The sequence below is a fragment of the Nylanderia fulva genome, unplaced genomic scaffold (genome assembly GCF_048542155.1).
Source record: "Nylanderia fulva isolate GAGA-0341 unplaced genomic scaffold, ASM4854215v1 Scaffold1, whole genome shotgun sequence".
NCBI classification, from domain to species: Eukaryota; Metazoa; Arthropoda; class Insecta; order Hymenoptera; family Formicidae; genus Nylanderia; species Nylanderia fulva.
The window spans coordinates 4,090,935-4,104,209 of NW_028189192.1; the positions used below are offsets into that span (position 1 = coordinate 4,090,935).

Here is a 13,275-nt window from a genome sequence, read left to right on the forward strand (position 1 = left end):
CTGAAATATACAGATCTCTCGCGTCATGTAGTGGTGTTAATAAGTGAAAAATGGTTATTTCGAAAGACTGAAGTATACTTAAGTATACTTCATCCGTGTTCCGTATTTAAAAATCCACGTATCACGAGAAGATGCTAGGATTCAAAGATCTCACAAATGTAGACCTCTATTAAAATATTCATCCGCGTTATGCAGCGCGCGTAGCAGTCGGACCGAAGATCAGAGGATCCAGAGAGCCTGAAATTCTGTAAAATGCACGCATCTACTCTCATAGTAAATGTATCCTGTCCGCTAATTTCGGAAGAGCGAAAGAAAAAGGGAAGAAAGAGAGAAACTGGAGGGAAGCGAGAGGGTGCCTGGATATTGTAAAGAGCTCTAGCTTCTGTATGCACTTCACGTTGTAAACTCAGCCAAACTCCCCGTGCTTTCTACGACGTGCAGGACCGACGTCGAAGGGAAGAGAAGAAGAGGAGGGCGAGCAGCGGCCCAGTACATGCCGAAGACGCATTAATATTAATGTACCGGGATTTACTGCGACACGGCTGCTCGAGCCCCCAGTAGGATAGGGATGTATGTTTACAAATACGTTCCTCAACGTATGTGCCGCACCATCCTCTGCCGCATCTGCTCGTATTCTCTGCTAACGCGCGCGTACGCGGCTCTCTCGTCGGCGGAAGTGGTGAACGGGCAAACTTGGACTAGTCGTGTCTTGCGGATCCTGGGTCTTCCGGCGCGCCCTCGCTCCAGAAGCGGTTTACGGTTTTGGCCATTAATGTGTCGCGGGGAGAGAGACACGAGCGTGTCAGGGATAGTTTTGTGCCACATCGGCCACGTCGAGCTTCTCCTGAATGCGACGGTGGTTTTAGGCTACGTCGCAGTATATAGTTGAAACCTCCCGCGTTATGCATCATCGCGTGGATAAGATAAATAACCCCGTAATTGAATATCTAAATCCGCGAATCTGTATCACCAAAATCGGCAAAAAATTCCAAAAATCCGAGGATTTGAAAATATAATTATCGATAGGACATCAAAAAATCGCACGTTTAAACATGCATTGTTTCTAACCGGAAAGGTGGAGATAGAAAGAGAACATTATATTCTTGTGATACATTCTGCACCATTATTATCCATGAAATTTATAATGAGAGGAAAGCACTCATTATGTACGCGCATCTATTTTTCCCGAGGGTCGTAAAATCGCATCTCGTGATACTCTCGCGAGCGTCGTGTTAAAATATTCGTCGCAATTTTCTGCTATATCGAATGGCGTTTTACGCGCTGCGGTTACGCGCCTCCGTAAATTCGCTCGTGTCCAGAGAAGGGAAGAGAGAGAGGTACAGAAAGAGAAGCAAACGCGAGAGATCCGTCCATTTTTTTTCGTTCAACGAGACTGGGATCGTTGGACGACGGTCAGTTAATCGCGCGAACCGCTCCAGTTGGCGAAAACAAAAGCGGCGGGGTCCAACTCGGAAAAAGAATAACAGCCGGTTGCAGCGCGGCGATAAAACGCTCGGCGCGTCCTGTATTCGCGAACACGGTCGCGAATATATAGCGCATGACCGAGATCGGACGTGGGAATGACACGAGGGCGGCTATTAGACGATTTGGTGCGATTTAAAGCCGAATTATTCGCGCGCGCATCAATGATTTTATTACCGCGGATATAATTATGCGTTTTATGGAGAAAGATGAATTGGACTGGATGTGGCTCTTGAAGCATAACAATTTGCTATTCCAATGTATTCTCCGATATATAAATGGATTTTTATAAATTTAAAATTTTCGATTGTTTAAGTCTTAAAAGTCTTTTACAATTACAGGGTGTCCAGCAGACTCGATGAAAGAAATTTCCTGACTTTAGTATTATTTTTCTAAATATATAATTTACGTATATCTATATGATAAATCAATTAAATGTTAAATCATGAAATTCGTTGATATTTTTGTCAAGAATGAAAAGGTTTGGTAGTTTAAACAAAAATTTCAATCAATTATACAATCTGCATTATGTACGATAATCGAAACAAACATGTCTATAAACTATTTAAATGATCACTTTTTTATTTATATAAAATTTTTTAGCTTTGTCTCTATCAAACACATTGAAATAAAATAACACAATTATTGAGACAAATGTAGAATAATGTGAAAAAATCCAGATAAATAGTAAAATTTCCTCACTTTTCCCTGACAATTCCAGATTGATAAAATTCCCTGCGTGACAATGCCCGGTTTTCTAGATTTCCCTGACCGCTAGACACCCTGAAAGTCTTCAATATTCTATATTGTAGAGAAAAAAAAGTTTATTTAATAAACTTAAAAATTCTCGAATACTAAATTAATTTTTGCATTTACACGAATCGATCGACGCTGCAAAGTGGAAAATAATAATCTAGAGAAATAAACTCCGTTTTTTATTAATCAACTAATTCCATTATCACGAAGGACAAAAAGAGATGGGGAGGAAAATCGGCGGGCAAGAAAATGTGTGCAGGAGGGAGTCGCCGGGAAGTAATTAAAAATTACGCCGCTCGTGGAGGATTATGGTTCGCCGAGAAAAATGGCGAACGTGAGGAGCCGCGTCGTGGGGAATGTCACGAGCACTTAACTTTTCTTTTCATGGTCGAGTTTGTTTCATCTTTAAGAGACGAGCGAGCTTTCCCCGACGATAGCCGGCTACGAGAAACGCCAGGGTGTGAGATTCGTAATTGAGGGTCGACGCCCTTGGGGCTCGAGATCTCGTATACCACGAGCTTTCTCGGTGCTTTGATCGGTGTTTCAAAATCGCGCGATCTTTGAATTACACAATCCGCATAGGTATAAATCGCAACGTCGTATAATTCCCGGTTTGCGCTCGAAAATTTCGAAAATTTCCATGTCCCTTGGATTTTTGTAGAATAAATTTTGTCGCGGAGAACCGATATATATAGGATCGGGTTTGACCGAAAGTGTAATACGATTTGTTTTCCGCGACACTTTCGTTACGTGTATATTGTTGTCGCGTGGGTCGAGTGCGCGGAGGCGTGCGTTTGCGTATTAATAACTAAATATTCATCCCCCTTTCGTGCATACAAACTGTTATTCGTTGTCAAACATTTGCCAAACTCCGGGCAGGAAAACATATTTCCAGCCGATTAATTCTGCAGCGTCGATGAAATTTGTCGAACTCTATCAGTGAGTGACATCGTCTCTCGCGAAAATGTGTTATTTCGCGACGAGGGTAACACCGTGTCGAGCTGCGTGTGTTCCTAAGTTAGTCTAACTGGAAAGGGAAGAGGAGGGAGTGAAAGAGACGTATCTAGAGTACTCTAATTACTAGGGTGGATTGGGACGAACTTAACGTTTGTACAAGCAGAGAACGGGACACACAATACGGAACTTCCACCCGGACCTATGCGTTTATATTCGTGATCAGGATCTTTCCTTAATCCGCGTCGTGCCTCAAGTGGTTTCGAGAATTGGTCCAAGTCCACTTCACTTAGTAAATACCCCATGAACTTCTGTTGGAGTTGGCAATTATATCGCTCCCAATTCGATCGTGCTGCCTCTCTCTCTCTCTCCTATCTCTATCTCTCTTTCTCTTGCTCCTTTCGCAATATAAGAGGATATATAATGATTAATATATAGTTCTACGGCTGTTAAATTGCAAATTAATAATCCTCCGCCGCGATAGTCCATCTTCAAAAAGGGAGCACGCAAATAGGAAAATTTAATCCCGAATTCTTGATCCTTTTTTTACATTAAGCAGATTTGTTATTTCTAGCACAAAATTTATTTATATCATTTATGCATATAAAATTTAGCTGAAAGTGTGAAAAGTGAGAATTTTGCACCGAGAACGTAAAGTACAATCCAGCTAGCTATCCTATCTTGTATCCGTTTAAATGGTAAGTTATAGGGCTTACAACTCAGCTTACTCTGAAAAAGATAATTTAATTCACCTACTTAACTCGTTTAGATTGAAGAATGTAGCCACATTATCTTTGTTGATTCCCATCAACGATTGCAAGACATTTTTTATTCGACTACACCATCATCGCGGTTCAAGCAATAGATTATAAATTAAATCCTTAAAATAATCGAGAGTTTTATCTTTTGCACAATAGCTTCTCAATTTTAGCATCGATTTTAAAATATCATTCTCTACACGTATAAAATTAAAATTCGATAATCAGTATACGGATACGATAGTTTATGTTGAAAACTGAAATGCAATTTCTTGTATCGGAATTCAATTAGATGCTATAATTATCTCTGCAGTTTAAAGATTTCAACATCTTCAATTCTGAATTGTTTACATCTCAACTTAAAGTCTTGGTAAAATAAACTCAATTTGTAATTGACTGCAGAATAGAAGGTTGTTGTTTGTTTACAGTCTGCTGTTATTTGCATGTTTGATAAACGATGTATCTGTTTGTTTTTTAATCGGTGTTGATAAACTAGTCGCTGTGTTTGGATGTCCCGTTAAAGAAAAACCATATCGGTTTTCGACACGTAATATCGTCACGCACATCAAACGCATCCCTTATATTAAGCACAGCTTGTCTGATATTCAATTTCCGTTTAGACCTTTATCGCCGCACGAAAATCGGAGCAGATGTATCGATATTGGAATTAAAGTATCGCGACGCGTGATCGCTGCGTAGAGAAAAGGTAAGTGACGTCACGTGTTCACGGCGGTCGCACGCGTAGGTGGGGTACGTCACTGGAGGGGGAAACTCGGCTACCACGCCGAAGACTCGTTCCGACGAGGCTGGTGGGGGATAAGAGGGGTTGAGGCATGGAGAGGGCGCAGTACCGCGCTATCCTTCGTATCGTTGACACGTCGAGCGGAAAGAGTGCAGCGACAGATCGAAATAAATCGAGGAGAGAAAGAGAGAGAGAGAGAGAAACAAACAATCGCGCGGTCTCGCGCTCGCTCGTCGATCGGGCAAATCACGTTAATTGCGCATATAATTATCCTTTTGTCCGACTACGGTGTCCGTCCGTTGGAGAACTTCCGGTTCCGTTGACGTTTCTCGCGGACGCGGTGTCAGTGTCGCGTTGACTCTCGTCGATGATCCATCGGTGATCGATAATACGCGATAGATCGTTCGCGTGGTGAACGTTTATACTCCGCGAGTGAATTGGTGAATTTTCTCTCGTGTGTCTGATATAATCGCCGCAAGGACGATGCTGACGTTCCTGTTCGCCGCGGCGCTCGTCGTCGCGACGCCGAGAATCTATGCGAACCAGATGACCATGGATGCAAAGATACGCGACGACTCCGATCTGTCTCAGGTAAGCGTCTCGTGTCGCGTAAAAATACTCCGAATTATGTGTAGAATCTCGCTGGAGCTGCGAGTCGATATGCGATGACGTCACGCGAGAATGTCCTTGGACTTTCACATAGGTAGGAAGGTCGCGCGCGCGAGAATTGTATTTAAATGAACGAACGTGTATTCAATTCGTGCTACTATCGTACGACGGGAAATTTCAATGCAGCTCGTCGCTGCATCGATGATTGTGCAACGTGGCTTCGTGGCGGACGTCATGAGAGGACTGAAAGATTCTTCTCTATTGTTGAGCATTTTTGTCATTTTTTTTTTCATTCAGCATTCTTTCCTTTTGCGAATTTTTTTCGCCTTTTAATCGTGTATTGTATACTATTTCACTGTTGAATTTCATAGAATTGCGTTTTTAAAATAAATGTCAAAAAATATTATCCAACTAATGCGGACAAAAAAACGTGACAAAAGCGAGAAAAATTAGTGTGAGTCATTGGATTATGCTAACTATGCAACCGCGGTTAGTACACTCACATCGATCATTTTTAGCGAGATCAAAGGCGTGGTATGAATGAATTATTGTATGTCACTGTCAAAGTCATAGGAAATGTCGAAATTTCAGATGTTGATCTAATTTCTCAATATTCTATGTATATTAACTTCCAATTTAATAATGAAAAAAATACAAATAACTATAATTAGTAAAGTTTAAAGAGATATATAATGTGTCTCTCTCATATATTATTTTATTTTTAAAACGAAGAAGCAGAAATCAATTTATTAAGATTTGATTACTTCATTATATTTCTCTTTCCGCTTCGTTTAAATACAACTTCGTTGAATATTTTTGCAATTTTACACCAATTTTGTTATTAGTAAACTGTCGCTTGCACAGTTTTTTTTTAAAGAGCCACAGAAAATCGATTATGTTTCGGAGTGACACTTCTGTCATACGTCATGTCGTCCAATTTTTTCTGCATGAAATCCACGATTCGGCATTCACAATCAGTGAATCCACACCCGTTCATACGATACTTGTTCATTTCAACGTTGTTTAATCCTTCCATATCCAATGTGAGATCAGCGATGACTATAAATTGAATTTTTTTCCATATCAAAGTAGATAGATAAACTTGTTTTATTCATTCTATTATTTTATCGCGTTAATCTCTCTTTTATTTATCTTGGATTTCGGAAACTTTTGAATAGCCGAGTATTGCAATCGTGACGGATAAGTTGAAAATAAAATTCAAACGCGAATGATCCAAGAAGCAAAAGATCATTTATCGGAGAAATTCAGAATGTTGAAAAGTCTAGTAAGATGAAGAAATATGACGGATAAGAAGTCGAGTTTGATCTCATCTTGGATAGTTCCGTAAACGGAATAACTCTCGGACAACGGAAAGTTTAAGGATGTCGGGGGAAGCTTTTGGTGTCTTTTTTATCCTAGGAACGGTTCAAAAATTTCGGAGCGGTTTGCGTGCATGCATAGAGGGTGAGTTGCATCTCACCCAGGTGGTAAACTGATCGTCCGACTCGATGATGTATGCAGTCGTGGGAACTTTTCCAGAATAGGGAAAAGGGTGGACGAGGGAGGGAAAGGGCAGAGAAAAGTTCGTAAATCGGGTGTGCGAGATGTTTCTAACTCGGTTGAATAATGTATGAAACCGGCGGTTATTTACTTCATTAACTTCTTCCACGTGGCCGTAATTAAATTGCGCGAACGGAAAGTTACGAAACGCCGCCTAACTCTCATTAGTCTATATTTTTTTCTACGCTTATTCGCGATTCCAAAGTTACATTACCATTTCATCGCATCGAACCTCTTCTTGATAAATTGATAAAGTTTTACGGGGCCACGAGAATGCGCAAAGCTTCTCTCGCGACCGATATTTTTGGATCTTAATTATCACATTATCGATCATAAAGCCGTGTAAAAATTAACGACGCGATTCGTGTCGTAAAAACAATTAATCGATATAACTAATCTGTCAAGTTCGGATACTTAATATAGATCTCAGATAATGGACCTGGGATGTAAAAGGGGGGAAGTTTTCAATTTTCCGGAGCAAACAGATGTCAGAGCAACGTTGCTGCATACTTTTTTTTTTACAGGACCATTAATTAATACTATAATCCAATACTCTCGCGTAATTTTAGTCGTAAACGTCATGGTGCGAAGAGCTGTTAAAATTTAACAATTTGCGCCAAAATAAAAAACGATTCAGTATCCTCGTTACAGTCACTCGTAACTCGATAGTAATAGGAACCTTCAGATACAATCAAACGACTTCCGCGTAATAATGGGGGATACATTTTTGTGAATCACCATGTTGATAATCATTAAGGACACACTTTAACGAACTATTATTTTTCATATGGACGTCTATTATAGGGTGAGTCACATGCATAGTTTCGTCGAAATTACATTAATTTAAATTAAAAAATTAGGTTTATAACACACTACTCTTCTTTCATTAAGTGACTCATTCAATGAAGTATAGTCTATTGAAAAAGTTTGACAATACATAGAGTTTGTTTTCTGTTCCTGCACTAATAAACTAGTGCACATTGGTGCAGTAAATTAGATGAGATAATAAATACTTGTCTCATTCTAACTTATTGCAGTGTGCATTAGTTCGTTAGTGCGCAGGAACAGAAAACAAGCCTATAAGATCTCTCTCAAAAGAAGAATTAGGTTGCACGCGGTATATCGCGTCTTCCGTCCACATGTGGCGGCTCTTTCTCATTATTTCGCCCCCTTGCTTAGGCAAGGAAACCGTGCGGTCCATGGCGCGATGTCATGAAGACACTCTCACGCGTGGGATGTTCAATGTAGATACGCATACGCGTGCGTACCTCGTGCGTGCACCCGCAGCAGTTCTCTCTTTCTCCGGTCAATGACGTGATTTCAGTTAGACAGACCTCGAGTTGCTCCTTTGTCTACCAACACAGAAAGAGAGACAGAGAAAGAGAGCTCCAGCTCTTATAGCTTCTTTTTTCCGAGTCGAGTCGCAGACAAAGTTCAGACATCAGCTACGTGACCATGATTCAATCCCATTGGCATATTCTACTCGATTAAGTCACGCGACAGAGAGACTCGCAGAGAGATAGACATTCTCATTTATTTCGAGAGATCGAGAGAAGAATCGCCATTCACACTTTTGAAATTAAACCCCAATATATGAAAACTCTAGCACATTTCAAGCACAAGTTATTTTTTATGTATCGCTGGACTTTCTGAACTTTCTGGACTTTCTGACATTTTAATATATTATTGGGCAAATTTTGTATTGGGATCTATTTATATTTTTTATATCTCATTAAACATCTTCGATCGGTGATCCTTTTTGATTAGCACTAGATTAGCTCGGAAGTGCGGACGATTAACTTCACGAGGCGAGTCGCTCGGATCAGCATTTTTCATTACGTCAAACGATCGACGCGACGTGCTGAATCACTACGCGGGTGTGTGTAGGAGGAAATTCCACTCTATTAAAAGATCGTGTCGACCCACACGGGGTTATAATCCATAGGTTAAGAGCCTCTGGGTGGTAATATCTATCTACCTACGAGAGAGAGCGAGCGATCCGTATTTATATCTGCCGCGCCAGCAACACCTGCTGCCGCCGTCATCGCGTCTCGTCGACATGAATGGAGCTCAACGGGACTTAGCGTAAATATCGTACGAAAAAAAAGAGTGAAAGGCGCGCGAGCAAGGCCGCGGTTTGCCACGCGGAAGAAATCGAGCGTGAGAGTGCCGGCGCGGTGGCGCCGGGTAACGACGTCCGCTCCCGTTTGTCTTTGACATTGAATAACATGGCCTCGAAAGGTCTACGAAGGCTCCGAGATTGCTATCGAACCGGCGCGTAAGCGTTGTCAATAATCCTGATCACGGCTCGCATTCCGTTTGGTCAATCGTATTTATCGTCGTTGTATTGCCTGTAATACCCGCATATTTGACATCTGTCAAAGGAATCCCCTTCATGAAAGTTAAACTTCAAATATATACTATCCATTTTGATAATTTCATTTATTGTGAGATACTTTAATTAATATTACAATAAACAATTCAAAATCTGAAATCACTCTTCCGAGTTGTGTCTTTGAGATTTTATCTCTGAAAAATTTAATTTCTTAAATTATCATTAAGTATTATATGTAATATACAATTGTATATATTGATTACAAGAAAAATTTTCTTTTACTAATCTACTGTGCCTTTTTTATACAGTAAGGCAAAATGGATCAATAAGAGATTTCCACATCAGTACTTATATCTTTAGCAATAAATTAAATAATTAATAATTATAATTAATTTTTAATAATTTAAAATAATTAAAATTAATTAATGAAAAGCTCGTATAAATTAACAAAATTAAAAAAAGGTAAATATTGTAGGCCAACTAAACGAGCAATACATAAAAATTAAATATTAAAATACAAAGTTAAATATTAAAATACAAAGTTAGTTAAATATTAAAATACAAAGTTAAACGATTCTTCGCTGATGACCAATGGATGAGTAAGACGTATTGTATTTTAATATTTGATTTTTATGTATTGAAAAAGACTGTAGTGCAGTCGAAACGTTTACGCTGTATATTGTTTCTCTAACAGAATGAAAATTTAATTATTTAATTATTAATAAATCTTTAGATCTTATTTAATTGCTCGTTTAGTTGGCCTACAATATTTACCTTTTTTTAATTTTAAAATAATTAATTTTAATTAAATATTAAATTAATTTTAATTCAATAATTCCATGTACATTATATATACCTATCTACATATATAAATTGTTCAGAGAGTAAATTTTGGATATTTGAAATCTACTTGTGATTACTATTAGTGATTTGCAAATTAACCGATGATGTATCACTAGATTTGCTATGCATATAGCATTGCGAAAAAATGTTCACATGGGACATTAGCTCACGCATATAGACTTTCCGATGTCAGTATCGAATGAAAGCTGGCGCTCGTCCCGTCGACGACATTACAATAATGCGTTTCTTGCTTCTCTCTCTCTCTCTCCCCGACTCAACGGGGCGAGCGATTCCGCCCGGCAACTTGTTGCTGCGACAAAAATCGCCCGGACGGTTCGCGCCGGGGGTTAGTTTTAGCCCCGATCGATTCGGCAAACTATTTCCAAACATGAAGGTATAGAAGCCCATTTTCGCGGACTTTATTTAGTGGGCCAATCGTCCCGCGGGCAAGTTTTTACGAGCAAAATGTGTAGGTCACCGTGGATGTCGAAATAAAAATTTACGATTCGCAAGTCGAGTGCGGCTTCGTAATACAAAAACACTCTGTATCCACGAAATTCAACACGTAACATTCGTATATATACGTTAAAACAAATTTTTAAAAAATTTTATGAAAACGGAAGTATGTCGTAGCGGCTAGGAACGATTGATGGTAAAATTCGAGAGGAATAATATGAAACATCGGCATTCGGTTTTGTCTTGTTTTTTCACCGTTAAAACGATAATATAATATAGCGGCAATAATATAACTTTAGTTCTCTGTAATCTCGCTATTAGCATGCCGCGGTCGAAATATGTAAGGATTTACAAAGTCTTGCGATATGAAATTGCCTGGAAAGTATCTCCCCAGTCAAAAGTTCGCAAATATAGAAGAGAAATCCCTTGAGAGAGTTATGTAAGCTGAGAGAAAATGGAAAAAGACGTATCGCGCCGCGGTGATGAAAGAACGGAGGAAAATAATGGGTTGCCCTCGTTCTTTCATGAATACCTGAATCTTCGCGAATTACGTAATCGGATCGCTACGTCGTTCTAGAAATCATCGACTACGTGTACCCTAAACTACGGTCGATTGAAGGTTACAAATAATCGGTTTCGTTTCTCCCCTAACCAGAGAAGACCCGAGAATTAAGAGAGCTGGTTATCACCGACCATTTCCAATTTGAACGAACCGATGAACCGAAAAACCGGGAGCTAATAGAAATCGGGTAACGGCTGCGTTTCAGAGCTGCCTCCTCTAGTGAAAATATTTACGGGTAATCTTCGCTGATGGTTGTTACTTGACAAATACTACGGTTACGGCTGCTTGCTCTCGCGAGGAAGGCCGCGAAGCTTTAGAGTAATAGAGGCAAGAGCTCATTTTTCGCGTAATTTGCGTTTCCGATTCTTCTTTTAATGATAGACGAGTTCTCTGAATTTCAATTATTATTAGCCAAGGTCTGTGGGCAAATTATTGCTGCCGGACAATCAATGTTCCCTCTAATTATCAATGATATTACCTAGTTGAAGATGAATATATTTTTTTTCAATAAAAGATTTTTTCGAATCTATATATACACTGAACGAAATATTATCAAATCTTTCGGAGTTGAATATTTCCCTCTGCTAGCAATTAAGACAAGACCGGGTCTTTCTCACGAATATGGTTGTATCTAGGTCTCCGGGACGACGGAATAGACGGGGTAAAAGGGGGAAGACAGTAATACGTATCGATCTAAATGCGCCGAAGGTCGCGGTGATAGCTCGGTCGGATCGTGTTTGCGGATACCAACACTGGTAGATTGTTAGCCTTAGCAGACCGCGGTGTATAGGATCCAATTACGCTTGATGCAAATCTGTACTCGCGACTAGCATGACTTCAGATAACCTCGAAAACAGAGTTCGCATGACACACAGATACTGATAGACTGCCGCACGTATGGCTCGCAGTCGTGAGATTGAACAAACATGCGCGAAACGACGCTCGAGAGTATTACGTAAAGAATTCTGAAAAATTCAATTTAAATTTCTATAATTATATGTGATTATGTTTAAAAAAAAAAAAAAAAAAAAAAATATATATATATATATATATAATACACACATATACGTATATGTACGTATTCTGCTTATATTGTGGCTACGCGAATTACTTTCGACATGTAATATAACAATTCATTAATTATTAAAATATTGAATTAATATGATTGATATGCAATGACATTTAATTACACGTTATGACATATGACATATAAATAATGTATTATATTTCTCAATACGTATATAAATCATGTACACTTGTACGGTCTGGCATACGTAGAAATTTCGGGCCGTACGTGTCTCTCTCTCTCTCTTTGATATCGGAAAAGTCCATGGGTAACCGCGGCGAATGTATACGCGAGCAGCGATCAATTCTCATTAACGAGCAAAATTAATCCGCGGTTGCTGTACGTCGCGAGGAAGACAAACCCGGAATGGTATACAGTAGGCCGAGTTGTATCGAATTCAATTACACGCGGCGCACGGTTTCTTGTCGCCTTCCAGGCAACTAAGCGTATCCCTAGATAATCGCGAAAACAGCTCGCATGACACGCTGATCTCAATGCGGGCGATAGATTATAACCAACTATATCCGCAGCGATGTTTCGGCACCACTGCCCCGCGCATCACGTTGGTCGTCCCGTGTGATGTATCGCATTCAATTATGCAGGTTCCCGCTGCTGGCGCACGGATTATGTTGAAAGCTGCTCGTGCGATTAGATCGATGGCTTTAGTAAGCCATTCAGCCCAATCGCAGATGCGAGAGGACCGTTAGTCACGGTACCGTTGATCGTTTCCTTGCATTTTCTTTCGCGTTGCAAAATTTTCACATTTCCCAGCGATTAATCGTGTCGCTGAAATTGCCGATTGTAAAATTAAATGTGCATTGATTTTTTCTTACTTTTTTAGTTTCGCGCGCAAATCTCGCGATCCGCGTAATAAGTCGCAGATTATGTCAGGCACGTCCGATTGTTCCTCCCTGGAGGACTGTCGTTCCCATATACGTCTATATAGTCATTGGCGCGGCGAGGAAATTCATCGTGGTCGCTAACTATCTCAAACTACCGCTACTTTCAACGTGGCAGCCTAACTATCTTAAACTGCCAATGCGTCTGACCGCTCTCTATGCTTCGCCGAGCGCGATTCTCCGTTCGGCGTGTCCTTTAGCCCGCGGCAATCGGCGAAAATTGGCTGGATATCCCAGGAATTTCGGCGGCTTA

The 13,275-nt window shown here is 40.0% G+C and overlaps 2 protein-coding genes across 5 annotated transcripts in view; one reads left to right on the plus strand and one right to left on the minus strand.

The window, feature by feature from the left end:
- LOC114928490 (PHD finger protein 14) overlaps window positions 1-13,275 on the minus strand; it is a 240,613-nt gene that overhangs the window by 56,779 nt on the left and 170,559 nt on the right. The window lies entirely within an intron of this gene.
- The window catches only part of Fas1 (fasciclin 1 Fas1 domain-containing), a 224,566-nt gene continuing 216,099 nt past the window's right edge, over window positions 4,809-13,275 (plus strand). For all 4 annotated transcript variants that reach the window (XM_029299477.2, XM_085480093.1, XM_085480086.1 and 1 more), the window contains exon 1: window positions 4,809-5,283. In XM_029299477.2, coding sequence (XP_029155310.1) covers window positions 5,176-5,283 — 108 coding nt within the window. In that variant the 5' untranslated portion in view covers window positions 4,809-5,175. The remainder of the gene's footprint in view (window positions 5,284-13,275) is intronic.